Source organism: Cyprinodon variegatus, unplaced genomic scaffold (assembly GCF_000732505.1).
Source record: "Cyprinodon variegatus isolate N-32 unplaced genomic scaffold, C_variegatus-1.0 Scaffold198, whole genome shotgun sequence".
Lineage (NCBI taxonomy): Eukaryota > Metazoa > Chordata > Actinopteri > Cyprinodontiformes > Cyprinodontidae > Cyprinodon > Cyprinodon variegatus.
The window spans coordinates 76,272-101,291 of record NW_015150651.1 but is presented as its reverse complement, the minus strand read 5'-3'; the positions used below and the strand labels follow the sequence as shown (position 1 = coordinate 101,291).

At 38.2% G+C, this 25,020-nt stretch overlaps 1 protein-coding gene across 1 annotated transcript in view; it reads left to right on the top strand.

Annotated features, from left to right (window-relative positions):
* The window catches only part of LOC107087877 (Down syndrome cell adhesion molecule-like protein 1 homolog), a 97,596-nt gene that overhangs the window by 3,871 nt on the left and 68,705 nt on the right, over positions 1–25,020 (top strand). The window contains 2 exon segments of the mRNA XM_015379698.1: positions 17,447–17,767; positions 22,650–22,796. Coding sequence (XP_015235184.1) covers positions 17,447–17,767; positions 22,650–22,796 — 468 coding nt within the window.

Here is a 25,020-nt window from a genome sequence, read left to right as displayed (position 1 = left end):
AAGATTTTGGGGGAACAGATTGCTGGGGACAAGGGAGGGGAATAGAGAGAAGCCCCCCCATTGATCAGATCCAACTTCAGCGACCTTCCAACTTACTGCTGCCGTCATTTCGGACCCCCTCCAACACACATACATGTTTACACCTGTCTGCATTCCCCCACATCGACTCCCTTCCCTCACCCTGCTCCAGGTTATCCTCCCATACATAGTTGCCACCCAAATCAAAACACAACTTTCTGTCCTGAAAACAGCAGACGGATGAGTGATGGCGAGATGGCAGGCCAAGCAAAGAGGGAAAAAAACTGAAAATGAAGCTGGTTATAAAACAGAGCGGGGGGGAAAAGAGGAGAGAGATTTTCCTGACAGCTCACGCTGCTAATCTACGTGCAGAAATCAAATTCTAGATTTGACCTTTTGCGTCCAGACCTATTGATGTGTTGGACATCATTTTTAGGTCGAAATTTGTGAGAGGAGATAAGCATGAGGATGTTTTGTCTTCGGTTGGGCACATTTCCTTTGGAATTGTAGGAAAATGTGTGAATTTGAATCATTTCGGGGGCTGTGGAGTTTGTTTTCTCCTCGTCAACACGATACAGCTGTGAACGTAGAGTGTGTCTGTGTGCATTCGCATCCTGGAGAGGCGTAGATCAGCTGCATTATGCATGATGAAACCTTGCATAGGTTATGACTTCTGCTTCTCCGCCATACATATTCATGCATGGCTCACTGGCAGGGCGTGTAAAATAGTTCCTGCGACTCTGACAGCCTGAGCTGCAGCTCCAGCGGTGCCATCAGCGCCGCCAACACCTTCCTGTAACGGCTGGTTTTCTCTCCGGGGCTGTGTCTGAATGAGGCTGATGAAGCCTCCTGGGTGCAGAGGAGCTGCAGTAACACCTTCAAGAAAACTATGCGCCACTATGAATGCCAGGGTATCAACTGTTCACCATGCTGCAAAGCCTGGGCAGCAACAGTTTTTTCTTTTTACAACATTATTCCCAACATTTAATTATCAAAAGTATTCTTAAATGAACACATTTAAAGGGAAATATTTTAGTTTACAATTTTAAAAGGCAATTTATGATATCCTCCATTTTTTATGTTAAATTCAGTTAAATTTATTTATATAGCACCAATTCACAACAAATGTCATTCCAAGGCTCTTTACAGAGACAATTTAACCAGATCATCCTGTCAGATTTGTTCAGTTTTCTATCTAAGAAAAACCAGTTGATTGCATCGAGTCATTGACTCTTCAGCAATCCCTCACACCAAGCATGCTTGTAGTGACAGTGGAGAGGGAAACTCCCTTTGAACAGGAAGAAACCTCCATCATAATCAGAACAAGACTCAGTGTGAGCGGCGATCTGCTGAGGCTGACTGGGGTTCAAGGAGACAGAAGCAGACATAGAAAAAGAAGCAGAGATACACAAGTTAGTCCAGTTAGTCACAGTTAGAGAAACGGGACTACACTGAAAAACAGGCCAAGCTCCAACATCTAAAAACAAAGGTGTTAATGGCAGCAGCACAGGTGATTTTTCTCTCCAGGTTGGAGTCACAGCCAAACAGGAACAGACCAGATAATGTTCTCCTCCTACTAGGATGAGAAAAAGCAGAGAGAGCGTAACGTTAGAGATTGAACTAACAAATTCTGCAGAGTGGGAGAATAGAGATAAAATGAAGCGGAATGATGAAAAAGGGCTCCCTATGTCCTCCAGCAGCCTAAGGCCCCGTCCACACGAACCCGAACCCTGGCCTAAACGCACAAATTTTTCACCAAACCAGCCTCTCATCCACACGAAGCCGGCGTTTCGGGGGTCTGTAAACGATCTTTTTTTTATTCAGCCTTCAGAGTGGGAAGATTCTGAAACGCTGTTTTCGCGTTTCCATCTTTAAGCTCTAACCGCATTTTTTTTTTTACACGCATGCGTCATAGCGTCGCCTCTAAACACGCATGCGCGACACAGTATCACAACAACAATGGCGCCATACTGTGTAATGGTTGCTGCTCATGCTACTCACCCTGCTGTCGGGCTTACAACAGAATCTTCTTCTTCTGGAATATCTCCAGGAAGAACAGAGCAATATCAATGACATAGTTCAGCATCTGAATTTGACTTAACCACGAAAATGGACCCGCAGGGCAACCATATATAAATATTAGTGCGCATGCCCAACATTTAGTCGCTTATTTTTGCTTTGGCACCACAGCGCCACTTACAGGCCTGGCATACATTTTGCAGCGTTTTCATGCATTCGTGTGGACGATCACATTTATTTTACGTCTCCATCTTTACGACAAACGTTTTGGAAAATATCAGCGTTTCGTGTTCGTTTTGACTTCGTGTGGACGGGGCCTAAGCCTATAGGACAGGGGTAATCAATTAAAAATCAGCGCGATCCGAATAAACAAAAGTAGAGAACAACAATCGTTCAGTTTGGTATTTAGACAATTTCCTGATTCACATATTTTATTAAACACCTGAACTGGCTGTTTGTTTGTTTTCTTTTTTCTTCTTTTTTATGGCTTAATGAGAGAAGTGGGCTTTGGGCTGACCTGCAAGGCTTTAAACCTGGGTTTGAATGGCGACAAAGCCATTCTCAAGCTCAAGGTGCCCATTCGTTAGCCTGGATCAATATATATATATATTTGAATATGTCCATGGTGGAGAATCCTGCTTCATAGCAGTAGGTTGAGCCAAACATACTCAGGATCATCTCTGAGCACGCCATTGCACTTTTCTGTCATTGGTTCACCGTGCTTCTTCCAGCAGTCTAAACTTTCTTTCATGCTTTCTAATCACCTGCCGGCTTGCCACAGGTTTGCCTGCTGTATCTAAAAGTAGTTAGTGGCAACAGCCCTGACCAACACAGCTCATTGGTTAATATGCATCACGTGTAGCCTGGTCCTTGAGGGCTTTACCGTACAAACAGGAGAAGTGGTGCAAGTGAAATTCGGCACTGCTGTCGGACAACATGCGGTAATTTCCAAATGTTTTAAATCAGATCGGGGTTGCATTAGCCAGCAGGTAGATCCGGACCGTGGTCCGCTAATCCGTGACCTCTGGTATTGCAAAATAGCTATAGAGATTGCTCAGTTATATTTAAGACAAATTTTTTGGTTATGAAAAATAAGACGTATGACACAGTGACCCGTGTAAACTGTGCATTTTTAATGACTTTAAAACTTGTGTTTTGTACCAGGATGTGCGTTTGGTGTCTTTTGTAAAATAGTTTTCTTTATAGAGATAATTTCGTGTGACATTTTCCTTTATTATCTTTTCTTTCATTTAACTAAATACTCCAAAAGTAATAAAGTATTTTTGCAAGTGAAATGTAGATATTATGAAGTAAAGTTTTTGTACTAAAATGGCAAAAGTTGGACTACAATGCCTCTGTTTGAAAGTCACGCTGCTAGCTTTACCTTCCAACCTGAAATTGCTAGACAAGAAAATAAACATAGTTTAAGTACATAAAACAAGAAATAAGTGATTATGAAAAAAAATAGATAAGATAAAGTTGTGTTTTAAAACTCTGGTCAAATTAAAATTAGTTTTTCTAATTCTGAGTTAATAAAAGAGTTGCAGAAGTTCCTCTTTGTGTTTTATAAACTCATAAAGACAGAAATTAGAGACACGTGTAGAAATTACTCTTATTTAATAAGTTGAACTAAAGGTGAACAAAAACATCCATATTCCTTAAAAAAGCAGCTATCTTTAGCTTTCCACCAACAAGAAGTCAGATTTCAACTTCAGCAAAGTTAGCAGCCAAACGACTAGCAGGATCCTCCTAAGCTCGACATATCAGTGGTAGCTCATTTATAACGCTGCCATCATGTTCCTGCAAAACTAAATGATTTTAAAGTCATGTGGTTTTAACTTTCTGACTTTGTGTGTTATTCATTTTTTTGCAAAATGTCCAGTTGGTGACAAACCAGCTACGCAGAGATAAATCTGCTCTAATTTGTTCTGTTTTTTTATTTAAAAACGTAATATTTCTGGAAAAGATCTGAAATACACTTCTAGATTCAAAATATGTCTATTCCTTTTTTGTCTAAAACCAGAAAAGGTCAGATTTTATGTAATTAAAGCATAAAATACATTCCCTACTTTCAACAACTAGCCCCCACTCACTACCCGCACACCCTAGAAATAAAGCCGCAATTGTGAGGGTTTCATAATCTTCCCTAGCAATTAGGACACCTCTCTCTGCAAAGTTGACATTGTGGTACATAATCCACTGCGTATTTATGATATAAGCCACCATAAGATAAGAGACAAAGCTTATTAAAAAAATAAAAAAATCAAGCATTGGACCTAAAACTGGATTAAGCTGAGCTTGGTAAACTAACCTTTTCCTTTATCAGGTATGATTAGTCTTTGAAAGTAATTATTATACTATAGCTGGCAGTTTATACTATAAAGGGGTCACCAACGCGGTGCACCAAGAGGCCCTCAAGGACCACATGGGGGGCCCTCTTCGTCTTCTGAAAACAGAACAACTCACTCAGTGGGTTAAGTTTAATTTTTGTTTTATTCTTTTAATCATTTATGTATTATTTCATCATGTTAACTATTTCATCATATTTCAGTGGTTTCAATATTAAAATGAAAATTAGAAATGAATAAAAGAATAAAATAAGAATAAAAATTAGTTTCTTATGGATGAGATTTACTGTAGGTGAACACTGATCCCTCCAGTTCATAGATCAGTATTGGTAGCCCTTCCTATGACTCAGTAGCCATGAAGTAGCCCTCAGCCTAAAAAGGTTGGTGACCCCTGGTTTATAGTGTAATAAATATTCTAATTACAAAGCCATAGGACGGAATTACATAATAACATGCCATTTTTTAATCAAAATTGAAGATTTAGAAATTATTGCTCTTAACATTTTTGGTGGCTTTTAAAATGCTCCTAAAGTTTAGTCCTAGAAGGACTGTTTCATCATCCTACCTCCAGCACAGACAGCGACCAACTGATGTTTTCTCTCTCCCGCTTGTGCCCCCTTGCTCTCCTTCTGAGCTAGCAGCTGCAAGCTGCTGCCCTCTGTCCCCGCTCTGATGTGCTGTTTTTCCCACCGTGGTTCCTTATCTCCAGAGAGGGGAATGGCTAGCAGTCTCTGGTGCTCTGTCTGCCAGTGTTCTCATACTGATTTCCTGCTGCCCATGTTTAAATTTCAAAACACACTCCTGTTTAAACAGGAGCAGTTTAAACACCAGAACGCCAATGCCAGTAGCTTTGTTTGGCTTTCAAAAGTAAAAAAAAAATGAAAACTTTGAGTCACTCTGTAAGATTCCTGTCCCTGTCTGTGGCCCTTCCTCTGCAAATCAGCACCTGAAATCTCTTGTTTTTAAGCATTACAGTAGATTCATAACCCCTACTCCTTGTTATGTCCACTTCCCCTAGAAGCAAAGAGGAATTGGAACACCACTGCCCTCACCTCACGGGAATGAGCAAAATTGAGGGGTAGAGCTAAAAGGCAAGTTGGTGTATGGGATTTGGTCACTAGTGAAACCACTGGAAACAGCAATGGATATTGGTAAATCTGTGATGACTTCACCAGCTCCAACAATCTATGATTGATTTAATTGCATAACTTTTCATCATAACCAGTTTTGTTTTTATAAAACAAAAGTTTTTTGTCGAAATGTAAAAATACAGGATCCAATTATAAGGAATAAACATTAAAAGTTGGATAGCTACATAAGGAATAAACGAGCACACAGAATCTACAAAATGCAATTACCCAAAAAAGAAACATAAGCAGTAATTATGATTAAAAAATCTAGTTTTAGTAAAATTTACTTTATATATGTCAATTAAAAATGTGTCATCAAAAAAATCTTTTAGCATTCTATCGCACTGCACAATTAGAAATTATATTCGTAAGTTAATTTAGTGTGACAGTTGTACAGTGCTTTTGTTTTTCTTTAGAGAATGAAAACTTCACATTAATGCGGGACATCAGCGAAACTCTTCTCTCTGAGGATCTTTTTGTACGTCAGAGTTACAGGATGCAAAAAAAAAGGATGTGCAAACAATGTCGAAAATCCTTAGTGTCGTCAGGATTAATGCTGGTTTTTTGTTCAAAAGTATCCACGCTTCGCCAAAGGGTTCACTGCTCTTGTCTCATGTAGCCTCTCTCTCTTATCAACGGCAATTCTTATTATGTGGCTCTGAAACTGATACTAAAAAATTCTGTATGATAATGTTTTAAAAATACTCAAAAGCTTTAGGATATTGTTTTTTTATTTCGGGAGCCTTAAAAATGAAAAAATAAGAGCCATGACTAACTAGTAAAGAACTCAAGTCAGAAGCTCTTTTGGAAAAGAAAAGCAATGAATATATCTGATTACTGAAAAAGGTAAAAACAAACCATATCCACACTTAAGGGTGTGGATTTCTAAACAAGTTTTTACATATGGTGAGTTCAGTGATCAGAAAAAATCATTGGAGTTTTGAAGTCCAAATTGACGGATTTGTTTGTGCACATCTGATATTGATGCTTTCCTTTATTAGACTCCTTCCTAATTGCTCCTGTTAGCAATGAAACTGTAATCTGTGTTTTGTTTTTTGTTTTTGATCCAGTGAAGAGTAGTTATTAATTAAAGCTACAGTGTGTAACTTTTAGCGACATCTAGCGGTCAGACTGCAGACTGTAGCAACATGAACATCTCCCCCCCACCGCTTCTCCCCCCAACAGTACGGCGAGCGTTACGGGACAAAATGTCTTCCACGACGTCCGCATCACCTACCTTCTCAAGTGATGAGGTTTGTTTACATAGATAATTTTACAGATAGTATTTCATTAGTCTGTGTAGGCTATAGATTTCATGTAGACTTAAGATAATAAATATACCCGTTATTTTTTCTACATCGTTGTGACGTTTTGGCGATCTCGCAATCGCTAGTTTGTTGGCTCTGCGCTGCCGTAGCGCAAAGATGTCTGCCTCCATGGCTGCGAGACCCGCTCCTATGTAATTATAAATAACGAATTCTAAGGCAACGCAAATATTAAGGTTAAGAGGCTGAGCTCGTAGATGATGATAAATAACAGTTATGTATAATATATTACATTTCTGACTGTATATCCCTGTAATTATTACTTTTTAGCTTTAAATAATTTTCTTTTTTGTTTTGTTTTGACTTTGAATAACATGCATACTTTCTCCTAATTTTATTAGTTAGTTGTTTATTCAAAACTTCAACTTTCTTCATGTATTTTAGTAATTTATACCTAATTTAATTTGAGCATATATAGAAGACAGAGGGAATAGAGCCGAAACAATTAATCAGATGAATCATTTATTGAAATAATTGTCAACTAATTTAGTAATTGATTAATAGTTAACTGGAGAATAGAGACTGTAAAATGTGTCTTTAGCTGACATAGCGACCCATTTAGCAATTATACAAAAATTGTAAAGAAAAAAAAACAAAACAACAACAACAATTTTTTAACATTTTGCTTTTAAGACAAAAAAAAACTTTTTTCATCTGTGTATCAGTAGAACTCCTCAAGTGGAAAACATTTAGTTTTACCTGGTTTAATTTCATATAAAATCTTCTTTAAGGAACCTTTGGCTCTCTGATCCTTAATTGAAATGTTGATCGACAGATTAATCAATTTGAAAAATACTCTTTTGTTGCAGCCCTAATGAGAAATTAAATACTTGTATCTATGTCACCTCACTGTGAGAACTTTTCAGCCAGTTAATGCCATTTTCAGGATGAATTATTTGAGCTTAATGGAAAAAAATAATTTAAAGCAGCTCCAGAAAGTGTGTGAGGTTTCATTTGCCCTTCAAGACTATCAATATACTGCAATATTTTTGGAAAAGAGATGTTGATAGACAGACGTAATTTGGTCTGGATGGTTCTGACCTGGAAGGTGTGATGCCTCCTTGTCCCTCAGCATCAACACTTATTGATGGTTGAACCAAACAAACCAATTCCTGAATAGATTTTCTGGAACAATCCTCAGTGTTTCCATCCATCTCCATTACTGAATGCTAAGCTGGCTCCAACAGTGTTCTTCTTCTGACGTCACCACATGGAGTTAAGTTTATCCTGGCTGGTAATCAGCATGCTGCTGTGAAGCTACTAAATGTAGGATACTTGGATACTTTTATTATATTTCCTAATAACTCAGAACCACCTTGTGTCTCCTGCTGCAGGATTTTAATGCAAAATTACATGAAATCAATATGCCGTCATCAGTACTTTCAGATGAATTTCACCAGACCAACTCTCTCCCTCAAACAGCTTTTAGGGGACATTTTTGGAATTTATTTGTATAAACAGAGAAAGCGTTAAAGATTTTCTGCTATTTTTATGGAATTCAAGTTGTTAGAAAGTGTATCGATGAAGACAGAGCTAAACCTATCGGATGCTGCGCTGAAAGCCATGCTGGCTCCATCCAACATGGCTGACACCAGAGCGGATGTGAAGGTTTTTATCTGTGTGTATTTGTGTTATGTATGTGTTTTGACATGCTTTCGACTACTGGGAGTTCTTTCTGATCCACTTCCAGCACCATCACTCCCACTGCCCCCCGATGCCCAAATGCCTCCAGGGCACATAATCTACTGAATGAGAGGTTCTTTCACTGCCCGCAACACCGCCCCAACCCCCCCGAGCGACCCCTCACTTCCCTACTTTCCTGCTGTCCTCCCATTGGGAGATTATAGATATTGCAATCTTTAATATGGGCTTTATGCTTAGGGGCCAATATCAGTAATCTGTGGGGTGGGGGTTGGGGGGGGCGGGGTCTGACCTGGTTTTTTGGAGCCCACCACTGGACTGCCAGACATATTTTCATATACCATCTGTAACATGCTGCCCAGATTGACTCAAACCTAGGATCCCCTTTATTTGAAGTAACAAAAATAATGACATTATTAAAATTTTTAATAATAATTTACATGTTACAGTAAATCATTATATATTTTGATAAGTTTAATCTGCTCAGACTTAAAATATCTAGCTTTGATTAACAGAAATATGTTTAAGAAAGCTTTATGTTAAAATTATACAGTCTATGATAATAATCGTTACATAATAACTCAGGTTATTAATTAAGAAAGCATCAGACATTAATTTAACCATCCTGATGAAATCCATAAAACTGGTCTTCCCTTCATGGAACATAATCTGCAGTGTTGGGCTCCATTGTTCATTAATAAAACTGCAATAACAATAAAAACATTGCTGGTTAATGATGTGTTTTTTTTCCACAAAAGAGTTTGAAAAAAATATATTTTTAAAGCATACTGTTAAAAAACAAGTTCTGCTTGTTCTACTTTTGAATGTTTGACGTCTAACTAGCATTTCCTGACAAAGCAGACCTTTAAAACAGAATTGTAAAGAAACTCTAAATTATTTTATTTTTTTCAGAAGAAATACAAGGTAGAGACGTTCAAGGTGGCTCTGTATTCTTGTGCATCTTATTTCTCTCTTATTTCATGTCTATCTGAGAAAGATTTTTATTTAAAAGGTCAGATTTTATCTTAATTCAATTATTGTAAGAAAATACAAATAAGAACAACTGAAAATATTAGACTCTTTAAAGACACATTAAATCTAAAGTAGGTTTTTTAGTTTAGCAGGTAGGCTCTGGTGAGCTTAAAATGACAGATCGACCAATATATATTAGTCTATGCTGGTTAATTTGACATATTAACTGATCCCAAAACTGTGCAGCTGTGTTTTTGGGGGGACCATTTTAGAAGTAATATTCTAAGTCTTAGTTTAAACAGAAACAAACATTTCTGAATAAATGAAACCAAACCTTAAAGGTGCTGCAGGATTTTCTGTAAGTAATGCAGAAGGGAAGATAACGTTGAAATAGAAATAAGTATTTTTCTGCAAAAGCAGTAAAGTCCTGCAACAAGTAAAATGTTTGGTGAAACTCTATTTTCTGGTAATTATAATGAATTTATAATTCCAACTGAGGACAAAAGATGATATTTGATCATCAAATCAGATCAATGAAAAAGAAAATTACTGTAAAATGGAATTCCCGATCATGTTTTATGCTTTGATTTTGCTCAGTTTGTTAGTAAATAAAGCGCTTTATGTACATTTACATTAACCATACAGGTACGATTAGGAGTAGGTGGTAAACTAGAAACCTTGTTATAGAATATATTTTCAGAGCTGTTTCAGTTAAAGCTCCTTTGGGTTTGAATCCAGTCTGAACGTTGGTGTTCTGTGAAGCTGATGAGGCATTAAGATTTAATGTTAAGTTGATGGATGTGGGAGTAAACATTCTTATTAAGACTGATACTGATTCCTAGTATCTACACAGTCTAAGTAAAAATGATATTATAAATAGATTGAGATTTGTTAGGAATAAGAATTTACTTTTTGCTGGAATTCTATTTAGGCTCAGAAAGGACTAAAAACTATCTACTCTAGATGGATGCTCGGTGTAAATAACCTTATTTAATCAGGATCCATGGCAGCGGGAAGCGGGGATGCTGCCATGGATCCCGTAGTGGCAAGAGCGAGATTAAAAAAAAAAAAGTATTAAAAATATTTTGCACAATTCATACATTTCTCATAAATATTTTGGGGAAATGATTTTGCCTTTTTTATTTTTCTATTACGTTTATTTGGTTTTTAATTTAATATTTTGAGGCTTAATCAACACAAGGAAGTTGAGTAGTCGTGGTAACGTCAAGCAAGCTAGAGTGTGGTCTCTCATTTGCGGCAGCAGACTATTAAATCTATATAGTCTAATGACAGAAACGAGGAGTAAATATGGCACAGAAACGCATTTCGGATTTGTCCGTTTATGAGAGCCTTTATCTCCAACGACCCCAGAGCGCACCTCAACATTTGGACACCTGTAACCTGGCATGGCGCCCTGCCTGTAGCTCAAAGTAAGAGCATGGTGCCGTTATGCAGTTTAACGTAACCATAGTCTTTAGAGTGTTATTTTGATGTGGTGTTCTTTGTGTAATGGTTGTGGAGAACTGTTCAATAACGTTTAAATAGTATAATAATATAATTATTTCCTTGTGTTTTGCGTAAAAGAATTTTGGAGCTAATATAGTCACGTGCGACTCTATTAACCACAGTGACTCAGGTTCATGCCACCCGACTAAATCTATGTTGTTATAGTGTTATTCAGAAGTTTAATTCATAGCACATATATTCACCTGAGAACTGATGATGAAAATAAAGTATTGACTTTGGCCTTTGTCCAAAAAACAAAACAAAAAGGTTTTAACTGCAACCCCTGTTCAAAAGATCCCTGTCAGGATCAGATGGTTTTTGGTCTTATTCATAGAGAATGGAGGATGGGGGGGCTATAAACATGCTTCTAATTTATCCTGAGGCACAAATATTGAATTCAATTAACAGAGTTATGCCAACAGCTTCGTCTAAATCTAGTTAAGTATTTATTTTTAACATAATTTTAAAAAAGCAAACTGAGTTCATTGTAGACTTTGGTTCAAAAAGCCTAATCTAGCAAAGTTACATTTAACAGATTCTATTTGGGCTTAATTAGACCAGATTAGCTCAGTTTGTTTCAACTTTGCAGAGATTATTTAGTTATTTTATTGCTTTGATTAAATGTAATAAACTAATTTTCCAGTTAAACCTGGTTTAGTGGAACCAGTTCAAATAACTGGGTTAGATAATTTCAACATTTATATTTTTTATTGTTCTGTAGATCAATTAAACTAATGAAACCAATTAAAGTCACTCAGCTTTATTTAAAAACCACACAGTAAAACATGGCAGTTTGTGACAGAAGCAAATGCACCCGGAAAAAAAAATGTTTTACAGTAAATCTTAACTAGTTACTAAAATCTAAGGCCTGTCTCTTGATTGAAGATGTTCTAAAAATAAATCGAATTACTGGCCATACCTCTTAGTTTCTACTTCAGGTCGGCATTAATGATGACTCCAAATCCGTTTGGTCTGCAGTGTCTGCACGCTCAAAGCATGTTTGCTAATGAACTAGAGACCACATGCATATACTGCCCTATATTATTAGCCCCAAATATAAGCTGGCTGATTTGTTTTCTATTTCTAGTTAAAATTTTAGTCCTATCAACCCTGTTTGCCTCTCTGGTTAAGTTTCTTTAATGTCAAACATATTTCTGGTCTTAAAATCAGGTCTTTCCTATTGTAACCCTGGAAAGTCTCTGATTGGTCTAAAAAAAAAAAAAAAAAAAAAAAAAAAAAGACTTTAACCCAGAGCTTGACAGCAAACACCCTAAAACTTAGACTTAATGACCTCCTGTTCCCTTAGATCCCTGCTTTCTGCTCTGCCCACTATCCACATTTGTTAGAAAGAGAGAAAAAGCCGTTTTCCTATCCAAGCCTCCCCCCCAGTCAACCGACCCCCCCTGCCCACTGAAGTCTGCTGCAGTAAACCTCTAACTGCCCTCAAATCTCCCTTTAAAACCTCTGTCTTTGTCAGAGCCTTTGGAAACGTTTGAGATTTCTGTCACGGCTTCTTTTATTCTTCTTTATTGAGTCAGGCTGGATCACCTTCTCCTCCTGCAGCTTCCAAACATCCACGCTCTCTGCTTCTGTTCTCCTTTTGGACAAAATTATTACAGCCTCTCTCCTCTTGTTTGGGCTGCAGCCTCCCAATGTTACGGACTCTTTGCCTTTTAAAGGTTTTTCAACAGCACATTTCATAAAAACTAAGTGGACTAACTTTTTGTGATATCGCCAAGAAAATAGTTCTGATTGAAGGAAATCACGGTCAAATTTCCACCTATCATCTGGATTAATGTAAGAACCGATTACCTATCCCTTAAACAGATCTTAAATCCATCTTTTTCTAGCTGCTCCTCCTTTATTACATTTATTTCCTCATAGTTATTCATGAGAATTTAGATTTTTCTTTCTCTTCTATCCGAACAGGAGATGGAGGACCTGGAATCAGCAATTCATTTCTATGTCATGTATTTGTTTTGCCCAGCTACTGAACCAGGAGAGTCCAATCTGGTTTAACCTGTGCAGATTAGACTCACCTGGTTCAGGATCTTGGCAGAAAAAATACATGACATAGACCAGTTGACTCCAGATCCCCCATCTCTGCTCCGAACTGACAATTCAACAAATAAAAATACAAAGACAGTATAATCTTGGTTGTTTGGGTTATTTTAAATTTTGCAGGTTTCTGCCCGATCACAGATTACTGATCTTTAAAGAGCCTGACGGGCCGACTCGAATTTTGACCTTTCCCACTTTTTTTCATTCTTTTGTCATTTGTTATAATATTGCATCTTTTCTCAGGGAAAAACATTAAACTAGGCCTGTGGAACAATAAAAAAATGTGTTTAACATCGCTTAATGGCAAATATAAATCAAAGTTTACAGTGGTTTGTTTTAAAACCTTTGCAGAGGAGGATGAGATTGGTGGATAGGATCCAGGTATAGGCCAATCACCGAAAAATCCACACCCAATTGGCCTGATCAGTCCATGCATCCCCGTCTTTTAACTAACAAGTTAAAACATTTCTTATGAGGTTTTTGTTTGAATTAGAATGTGTGAATAGGTTTTGTTGTTCATGTGGAATAAATATTGTTTGATTTTAAAATGTAAGCACAGGTCCTTTTATTCTACTTTTCGATGCCCAACTTTTCCTCATGTCACTGTCGTGGTGTGGTTTCGGGGTTTGTGGACCAATGTGCAAAATATTTATTTACTAAAAGGAATTTACAGATGAGTCAATATCATGGCGGCTGGCAGGGAGACAGAGAAGAACAAAAAGCTCAAATGCAGGATGAAACGAAGGGGAGCAACGCAGAGGATTGCACCAGTAAAGGAGCAGAGAACAGTGCTGAACTGAATCTACTAATTACTGAGTGACTGACTGTGGGCCTGATGTTTAAATGTTTAAACAGAAGGTGCATTTCGATTAACCATCAAATCGCACAAATATTCCAAAAATAAAAAATACTGCAGTTAAAAAAGTCTATTATTCAATTCTAAGTTTTACGCTTCAATTATGAAATTTTTTTGTTATATTTCTTAAAACTGGGAAGACCAGATTCGTCGGCCGATCACGTCATAGCGTGGCTCCGAGGCCTGTTGGGATTGGAAGACTCCTTGTTATGCGGTCAACAAGCGCAGTCTTCTTTTTGCCGGTTTTGAAGGACAGGTCTGCTGTGTTCTCTGTAGCCTTGGGTATCCCATGATTCATTGCGAGTCCAAGCAAGCCAGCTGCTCCATGCTCTGAGAAAAAAGCAGAATGGCGCCAAACAGTGGTGAATATTGGAAGTGCAGTTTAATATAAAACAAGTATGTGAAAAGTTCCATATAAAATTTATGAAAATAGTTGTTTAAATGGTTACTGAGTCAGATATGTGGCAGTAATGTTTGGTTTATTGAAAGGTTTGATCTGTCCATGTGTAAATGGGTTTGGCTGACATTTAAGCTCAGATTCTAATATTTTTGCAGTGTGGGGACAATAAATCTGATATCTGAGATGATAGTACTGCTGCTGAAGATCCTCAAAAATGTTATTAGCACCCAAAACGGTAATGAGAAGATCAGCATCCACACTTTGCCTGCTAGGTGTGTCAAGTGTCTGGTTGCTAGGCGACAGAGTGTACACTAAAGTGAGAAGTCTGGACCTGTTTGAATCCATAGCCAAACTCTTCCAGCTTCCTTATTTTCACAATCAGCCGCTGAAATCAAACACACCTGTGATCCCCCGCTGAACTTTTTTTTTTCTAGTGAAAAGACGAAGAAGAATGGACCTGTTGGGGGAGGGGCGCCCTCTAGAGCCTTGGCTGAATTATGGATATATCTCATTTGTTTACATCCATGTTGTTTTCAGCGTTATCGCATTAAAAAATGTATTCACTGGCAATTTGAATAGTATTTGTTATTTATGGAATGCCTCAACTTTGTATTTTCAAATTTATCAGAACATGGACAATTTATTCAAGACCAAATAAATGTTGAATTATTCATAAATAATACTTCTTAAACACTTTATGGTTTAGAACAGAAATGTATGGTATAACCGACTTAAGGATGTTTATGTTCATTCTGGTAATTAATGTCGAGTAGATAAAAAGGAAAGAAAATTCAGCCAATCAGGGATGGAGAAAAGTGTTTGGATCATTTATGGTATTTGATAAAAATGTCATAATTTGATTCGGTTGCAAATTAAAGGGGGAGTTTTCATTTTTGACATTAGACCAAAACCTTTATAGTATGTTTTAGGATGTTTAAAACAAATTGGTCCTAAATTCCTCTGGGTAGTCAGCAGTGGTTAAAAACCACAGCTGTCCATCAGACGTGTCTCCCCCACTAATTTCTATTTTAATCTCCCCCAAACTTTGCCCCCCCCACCCCCATCTATCCTCAATAAACTCTCCTTTTTCCTTTTCTGCTGGAGGTGTGTGTGTTTAATCTGAGGTCCTATGAATAACATGGCTATGTGTGTATATTTGTGTGTGTGTGGGTGTTTGTGTAAATATGTAAGGAGATTAAATGGACTTAAATCTCTGCGTCTGGCATAGAAATTCCAATCACATAACCTATCAGCGAGTTTTCCCCTCCTCCCCGTCTCTCTATGTTTGTCTTTGTGAAATATGCGCACAAACTGTATGGAGGTAGCAGACTCCGCCCTTCCACCTAAACCGTCGCAGGCTTTAGCCCAAATCCCTGGCTTTCTGAGTCACATGACTGATGTTTGCAGCTGGACGTTTGACATACATTTGTTATGATTATTTTTTGCAACACGTATGAAGAGCGGTCCCACCCTCTGAACTTGTTTTCTTTTATTGCAACAGAGGGAACCTCCATCACATGTGATAATACAACCTATAACCCAGTTTGAAGGAGCGAAATGTGAAATACAAATATTAAACATTGTCCGACTGCTTTCATTTATAATAAATAATCTTTAAAAGTTAGAAACTACAAAGAAATACTTCTTGGTATTTTTACTAAGAATCTTTACTAAGAAGCTTGTTAATTTGATCTGAATCCATAAAATATATATTTTTTTAAATGTTCGAGAAATGGGTAAATACAGTTTCTTTATAATTGTTTCATTGTAAATTAATTTCATCAGATCAATGAATTACTAAATCAATCTATAGCTTTAGCCCTAAATGTTGTCTTAGTTTTTCAATAGTTGCACATACATATATTCATATGGAGTTGATTTTGTTCCAAAGACAGAGATAAATTAAATTAGTCCAATTGTTCCAATTATTGTTGCAAGGAGACACTTTTTATAAATCTGAGAAAAATTTAATTCAGAAATGTATTTTTGAGAAACCTCATCTTAAAAACTGGTTTTGTCTTTAGCTTTTTCTGTTTTTTCAGATTCAGTTTTTTTTTCAAATTATTTAATTTCTTTTTTTTTTTTTATGTTCCCACATCCCCCTTCTTTAAATTGTGAAGAGAGGATTAAAGACACATTTATTTTTTTGTGTGCCGGACGTTAGCAACAACAGTTTTGCGGGGGAAGAGGGAGCGTTTGGGTTGGGCCTGAAGTGAAGCGAATGTCATCGTTAAAACAAGACCTGAAATAAATGCAGTTCGTGAAATTTCATCTGAAAACCAAAAATTTGAAAAAACATTATTTAAAATGATAAATGCCCTAAAAGCGATTTGAAAAAATAAAATATGAAAAGTAGAATAATTTTGTCAAAAACCCATTTTTTTAGTTAAAGGTTATTTAAAACTTAATTTCTGGACTGTATTTATTTTCTATTTTTCATTGACAAATATGTTTTTTGCCTTAGAAAATAATGTAACAAAATTCACTCCATACATCAGTGGTACAAAAAAAAACTTTGAAAGGACATAGATTGTTCTTTTTAGTTTGTATACTAAAAGAAAGAAAAAAAAATGAAGCCCACAGTAAACCTCTCTGGTCAGCTGGATTTCTGCTAAAATATAGTTAGGAAAAAAAGGTCAAAGTATATTTGAACCATTTGAAAGCTTTTTAAATCTTTAGTAAACATAGAAAACAGCTGAAGTTCATTCTGTTTGTTTTTTCTGGTGTGTTCTCTCAGTTTACATGAGTGATGTCATGAAGACCACATAACCCAAATAGAGAGCAAGACTTTTAGGGCCTAAGACTAAAACTGCCCCACACTTAATGTTGTGATCAAATATATATATCTGCAGAGCTGCAAATGGCTCTTTGGTTCTGCATCTCTCTTGATATACCAATCGATTAAGTATTAATTATAATCGATTCATCACACTTACAGTAGAGCTCAAAATGAAACCACAGAGTTTAAAAGTTCATAGCTCACAATGTTTGTTCTTACACTGTACAGCTCGACGCTTTGATGCGATCTACCTGCTCACACTGTACGTCCAGAAACCACAAGTCGGACTCAGCGCTGAGAGATGGCGCTGGTCGGACTCGTCAATAACCTAAACCCACCTGCATGGTGTGCACCTGTCCTCCTAAGTCATTATGTTTGTCTGTCTCTGCAGTACACAGTGAGGATGCTAGCTCTACCAGGCTCTACTTTGTAAACGCCTCCCTGCAGAGGGTAACCTACTCCAGCTCAGTGGGGGTGTCCCTGCCCTGTCCTGCAGGGGGCACCCCCAGCGCCATACTGCGCTGGTACCTGGCCACTGGTGACGACATCTACGACGTGCCCCACATTCGCCACGTGCACGCCAATGGCACCCTCCAGCTGTACCCATTCTCGCCCTCGGCCTACAACAGTTACATCCACGACAACGACTACTTCTGCACCGCCGAGAACCAGGCGGGCAAGATACGCAGCCCGAACATCCGCATCAAAGCTGGTGAGTAGAAGCAACACTGTGGTTTAAGCAGAAAATAGAGCAGAAGTGATTGACAAAAGCCCAGCCCAAACGGAATCACCTGTCCTGAAATAGCCTGAACACAGGCTGACCTAGAACACCGTCTGCAGAGAGAACATGTGCACCAGGCACCACATCAGGCCTCGCACCTATCAGACACAGCTGGTGATTAGGCTGCGCACTTTACTCTTACATTAGCCCTTTAGCTTCTCCATCTGGTGAATAAGGTCCAAAAAAAAACTTGACTTCTTTTAACGTCCTAAATTCGTCCAGGTTAATAGAGATGCTGGGAGAATTTCCTGTCAACTGGGAACTGGTCAGAGTAGACCGAAGGTTTTATCAGGGGATTTTCACAGTGGCCCAAATACATTAATGTTTAGCAAATAGAAAAAGCACTGCAAACAGATTACTGCTTACAAACACAATAATTAGACAAAAGACATGAAAAGATCAAATGCTGCAATGAGTGAATAAAGAGTAGCAAAGACAAACAGATATTAGAAATGACTATAAATTAATGTCTGTGGACCAGATCCTTGGTAAAAACATCCACAGGATGCTGTCCTGTTCTCTAGTGGAGTCTGGAGCTTGTTCAGCATGCAGTGTTAGTTTGTACTTTATCTTAACTTGCTTTTACTGGCAGAAATTTTCCCTTGTGGTATTTCTTTGCAACATTTATGTGTTTGCGGCATGTTTGCACTTTTCAGTTATGGCAGTAATTCTCTTTTCAAACTTTTTTCCTTTGCATTTGTTTTGTGTGTTTGTTTAGTTTTGTGTGTTCGTAGTACTGTTTTTATTTGCTGTGCATTCAGGTATTTGCGATATGCTTGGAACTCTATTTTTTTAAATATATCACTCGGTAATAAAACAAAAACATATATATATATAATATGTAGAATATGTATAGAAGGCTCTAAAGCTGTACATTGTATTTACTGTGGTATCAGTATCTGTTGTCTTAATAACTAGGGGACTGCCTGGGTGGAAAATCAGATTTTCTTCCATTTTTCAGCTGCTGTAAATACAAACCCTGCTAACAAGCAGTATTCAGCCATTTTGGTGGACTGTACTGTTTAAACAACAGGCAGAACATTGTTAAACATTGAAAGATTGCATTTTTTTCACAGCACAATATGGAAAAGACGCCAGCGGCGCATAAACAGCCAGCCTGGAGTGCAGAGAAGGAGCTCATGCATTTAAAATGCAGGTTGAGAGTAGTTTACTCTGTGTTTTTTAAATAAACGTGTGCCTATAAGTATTTATTACGTATGTTGATGATCTCTGACCCCATATTGGTCATATTCCACAAGGAGAAAGGCTAAATTTAAGTTAGATTTCTGAAATAATTATTCTTTATAGAGGTTTATATTGACAAGGAGTCTATAAATAATTGTTACCCATTTTGCACTGGGTGAAAAAACAGTTTAAACCAAGGATTAATGGGGTTTTAGTGGGAGTAGGAACCTCAGCTCTGATCGGCATGCTGTGGGAATTCCAGAGCCAGGTTGATGCACTAAATTACGTGATGCCTTTGAAAGCAACGTACGTACATAAACACACCGCGCCAGTCGCTGCTGATCCAACAAGCAAAAACAACTGTTTACATTCGTTAAACATGGAGCAGCTCTGGTGAGAGGGATTCAGACAGATAATAGAGAGAAACCTGGCTTCCTTGCATGTTGCTCTCCATTGTTTACTTTCCTGATTTCTGTCGCACTAATGACATCATCAACACCAACCAAGTGTGATGATATCACCAGACACGCAGCTGCAGGGGTTCAGAGGCCATTCAGCTGCCAGCGAGGGGTTGGATCAGCTTTTATTGCAAGTTGCAAGGGAGTCAAATACCGATATTACCATTAGTGGATCTACCCATGTTTGAAAAACACACGTTAACTCACTATTTTCAGTGGAAAAGAGGCTATACAGAGTGATAGTATTTTTTCCATTATTAATCGGATACAAAAAGGTTGCTTAAAGAGCATTTTTTACAGTATATATACCAAGTGAAGCTAAAACTCTATCCAGAACTCCTCAAGTTCTGGATAGAGCATTTTTCACGGACAAAAACATTTTTTTTTATCTTAAATGCCAAATGTTTATATATATTTTTTTAAATGTTGGTATGATTACTACTCTAAGTGGGTCTCTATACTCCAGTTAACGATGAATCAATTACTAAAGTAGTTGACAGTTATTTTGATAAACTATTAATCATAATTAATCCAATTAATTGTTTCACCCTAATTTCAATGGTAATTTAAGCTGGAGTCACAGGATGATAAGAAGCGTCAGGTGTTTTTGCACAGTACCAGTATCGGATCGGTACCGCCGGTACCAGCCTGTCTTTTGCTCAGAATGGATTTGGAAAGGACATTGATTTTTAAACATCATCAGTGTTTCTTGCTTCTCTTTCTTAGCAGCCTCAGTCTGTTTCATAGCTTCTCCTATAGACACATGTCTAGAGCTGTTTCTTATTCACTTATTGTCTCTACTTCTGGTTATTTTGTCTTTTTATGGTAAATAGACATAAATCGTTGTTTGCTAAAAAATAGAGCAAAAGCAAAGTGTAAAACACAGAAAAAAATATATTTATTCTAACAGGCTGCCATTGTTTTATTAAGGGTCCTCCAGAATGAGCAACTAATGTAGAAATTGATAAGTTTATAGTAGATGACTGGCCCTTCTATTTCACAAAATAACATTTCTAATAATAATACTCAAACTTTTTTTTTTTTTTTTTAAATCCCATGTTCTTTCAGGAAAAACAGTGTTCCGGTGTGGCCCCCCGACTTTAAAACAAATGTTCCTCTTTCATTTTCTAAATTCTGTCAGCCTATCAGATACCTTAATCTGTTCGGCACAGAACTTATTGATTTATTTCACAAACACCAGAGAAAAAAACTTTCCCATTGTACATTAGACTAAAGATCAATCATACTGCAGCGCTCTAATTTTGGACTCGACGTTGGAGCTGTTGGTGTTTTATTTCCCTTCCCGTTTCCTCGTTTTAGCTTCCGATTGTCGCCCCGTTGCGAGCTTAACATGCTTTTGTTGTGCTCCTTCATAAACAGATCAATCAGTGTTTCCTCGTTAAGTTTTTTTTTTACTGCTTTAATAAGCTTGATTTAATCTAGAATAAAAAAGGAGATTTTGAGTTTTCGTGTCCTCCAGGAAAAGAACCCAATGAACAGAAAGTTCAGACACTCAGCTGGATTATCTTTAAACCGTGTCCATTGTCCCGCTCTGTACCCTGCTCCTGTCGTTCATCAAGGCCACTTTGGTTCCTCCCCCTTCCCTCCAGCCATCAACATCTGTTTCCATATTCTGCCTCCCAACACAGGCCTGAACTAATACTCATATTCGTTCTAATACTAACACAAGCGCCAAGTGGGGGATTTGAGCCGGGACCCTGACCTACACTGCAGCCGGTTTGCTGCCTTCATTCCCACATGACCAGAAAGCCGAGCCTCAGGAGCCGAGGGGGGGATTAGCATGAAGCAAACATCCTGCCGCCAGTGGCCTGTGCCAGGGCCTGGCAGTGATGGTGATCGGGTCACAGTCGGACATAATGTTGATTTTTATTTTCTTCTGGAGGGTTTTGCTCTTCCTCTGCCAATGAACGGTGATAGGCGAGGAGCGCAGGACTGCGTCACGCCGCTAACAGCTAGAATTCAATCAAAGATTCCCGATAAGTTTAAATATATTCATTAAGACAAGAACCAAACCGATCTGAGAGGTCTAAATTATCTATTTAAAGGAGATGTAAATTGCTGTGCACGGTTTCCCCTTTTGCAGCCGAGAATATATGCATACCATCTCCGTGTCTGTTACCAGGCAAGGGATTCCGAACCAGTCTCTTAGCAACCTTCAGATACATCCTGGCTTTCATGTGATTTGGCTAATGAGCTCCTGCTCATTCAGCTGAGTGTAAAATATTGCCCAAACCTGCATAAAACCAAAGCAGCAGATAAATCCCAGTGGGTTTTGAACCTCTGTGCATCGTCTCCTTGTGAAGTTCTGTGCACAACAGTGAAATAGATCTTTGGTTGTGTTGTTTAATGGCAGCCTGAGCTTTATATGATAAAAGGGCTGATGTGATTAAAAGAAAGTTGTGATACTGAGTCATTAATCAACAAACCTGGTCAAAAAGGTCGATTGTGCCTTTAAAACCAGAAACTCGAACATTTTTGTTTATTCAAGCATTTAAGTAAACTGCCATATTTTTTAAAGGTGTCACCTTCTACCCATTATTACCATCTTCTTAAATCTTCACGATGCCATGCAGTCCAACAAGCATCTAAAACCTTTTAGAGACAAACGGCCCAAAGCATCACAGATCCTCCTCCACACCTAACAGAGGGATTCAAGATTCCACCTTCAAACCCACCTGAAGTGTTTGTAGCTTTAAAGCTCACAATTCGTCTCATCTGGCCAAAACAAACAGTTCAGCAAAGTTTTATCAAACATCTCTGTTGGCAATCATTAGACAGAAAAGTTATTTTTTGTTCTTTTAATCACCCACAGAAAAAACTGTTTTATATCAACTGCATCTTCTGGTTGTTATAGCAGGATGATGCAGTTTTAGCCTTATTGATTTTAACATTTCTCTTCTCTTTTCAGCATCATAAATGTTTCTGTGTTTTCATAGTTGTACTGTGGGGGAACAAAAAGTTATAGATTACTGATTATTAAAACTCTGAACATTACACACTAGCTAAAAAAATCCATTATAACAAGCTTTTTAGGGTAATAAAATCCATGCCTGCTCTTTTTAAATGCAATGTTTTTAATGTAGCGCTTTTACTTACTTTAATGAAAGGTGTTTTTGTTTTTTTGTAAAATAATGTTTCTCCATCTGTAGTTTTCAGGGAACCCTACACTGTGCGGGTGGCCGACCAGCGCTCAATGCGGGGCAACGTAGCAGTGTTCAAGTGCCTCATCCCTGCTGCCGTGCAGGAGTACGTCAGTGTCGTGTCATGGGAAAGAGACACCGTTTCCATTGTTCCAGGTAGGAAATTTAAAAAGCCAAATGTTTAATGCTCTGGCTCCTTGGTTGTGCTTATGTCTTCATCCTTTATGGCTCTGATTTTGTGGGGGGGGGGGTTTGATGCAGCGCTCTGCTTGACCGAACGTGTGTCTTCTGTCTGCTTACCGTTCTGGACCACTGATCCGGTGGCCTTCATCCTTCTCCTCTTCCTCCTCCTGTTTTTCCTTGACCTTTCCCTCTGTCCGTCTATCTTCTCACTGCTTTCCTCATGGTGTTCAGTTTTCTCCAGCTAATGTCAAGTCCTACCTTTAATTGAGCTTGACACTAAAGAAAACGAGAGACACACTCACTTCCAAAAGTCCCACAGTTTCTATTTCTGTCCTTTCCCTGCTTGTCTTTCCACCATGTGTCCTTGAAGAACAGGGTCACAATTAGAGACACAGGATGTCAATAGGACTGTGCCCCCACATTCATCTTCATTAACCTCGTTTTGGTGCGAGTGTGTCTGACGGAGCTGCTACAGAAAAAGCTGAGCTGGATGTCTTGCAGCACATTTTGTATTTTAATGTTTATGTTTGCGATGGGTTTGTGTTTCTGGGTTTATTTGTGCTTTTAAAACCACTGCAGGCTAAGCTTAGAAGAGAGAAATGAGCGGGATAGAAGAGAGATGCAAAGAGGGTAGTAGGCCAAGAATGGCCTTAGGTCCTGAAGCAGATGGTTGTTTTTTTTTTCATATGTATGCACAAACAAATACATACCATGTTCCATATGTACATGATATCCATCAGTGTTACATTTGGTGGTTATTTCAAGTCATTTGATCTATTTTTTATCAGTTAGCTTTGCGTTTTGGATGCTTGGAGTGAAGGGGGAACATTGATGATACGGAGGTCAAAAGATAAACATTGTGATTGATGCTGCTGAATTTATCTTAGAGATATCTGAGTAGAAGTCATCTGTGTTACTGATCTGTCTTCATGTGGTCGGTTCTGTTTTTCTTTTATTTCACCCTTTATGGGGTGAGATAACTGTCATGATCACAAATCATATATTGTTCAATAGGAATCCCACATTCTGAGTATGAAACAACAGCCCCTAAAGAAGCTTTTAACTTTCCTTACCAGTTGGTGGCAATAATGCACCTGAAAGTTGTTCTCAACCACTTTCAATCGAGAAGAAGATCAACTGAACATTATCCTGCGTGTGTTGGAAACATCTCAGCAAAGATGTCAAACTTACTGGCTCCCTTTTTCATTTATCCTGAAAAGCATGTCGCTAGGATCCCTGCAGCATGATGATACCACTGCCATGCTTTATGCCATAAATTGTTTTCTTATTGTCTTTTCTTTAAAAGTATAAAATGTTCAATTATATTTAATGGAAGTCTGCAAGGACAAACATCCAAAAGAGGGGAATAGTTTTTATCGGCTTCGTGGATCTAGTTAGGATGTGTGTGTATTTATGGTTACTGTGTACACTGTTGTTGGGCTGCTGTGTGTAATTAGGGGTATATAGGTCAGTTGATGAGCAGTGAGTGTGAGAATCAGATGCCGGAGAAAATGAGTTGCACGCTGAGCTCATGGTTTATTTTTCTTCCATATCTGAAATAAAGCAAATTCTTCCAGTGAACAAACACACAGGAATGCTAAACCTTTATACTTGCTTCCCGAACCCTGTCTCTCTGGTGCTGCTTTTTCAGCAAGGCTCTGTCTGGACAGATCTAATGAAGATGTGAAAATTAAAACTGATTTTTTTTTTTTTTTTGTCTTTTTCAACTAAAAGCTCAGTGCATGTGTGTGAGCGGCTGATTACCTGTCTTGCCCGTCGCAGTCCTGTCAGCCGGTCTTAAGACGCACAGCAGGAGGTGTTATAGCTGATCCGCAGAAAGCAAATCCACTGTGTAACAGTGAACACATCTGCTTTTTCTCTCCTACCAAAGTCAAGTCATTTATACCCCTTTCCCTCTGGACAAAAAACCTGTTTAAACCCAGGAACAATGGGCTTTTAGTGGCAGTGGGAACAGCTCACTGATGTGTGTCTACCCGGGTCAAGCGACTCGGCACACGACCCGCGTTAAAATCGGCTCTGATCAGCATACTGTGGAAACACCAGAGCTCTAAAATACATAATACCATTGGACACAACGTAAGGACGTCAACAAACGCACCAATCACTTCTGATCTAACATGCAGAAACTACTCTGTTTACATTAGATAAACATGGAGCAGCTCTGGTGAGAGGGATT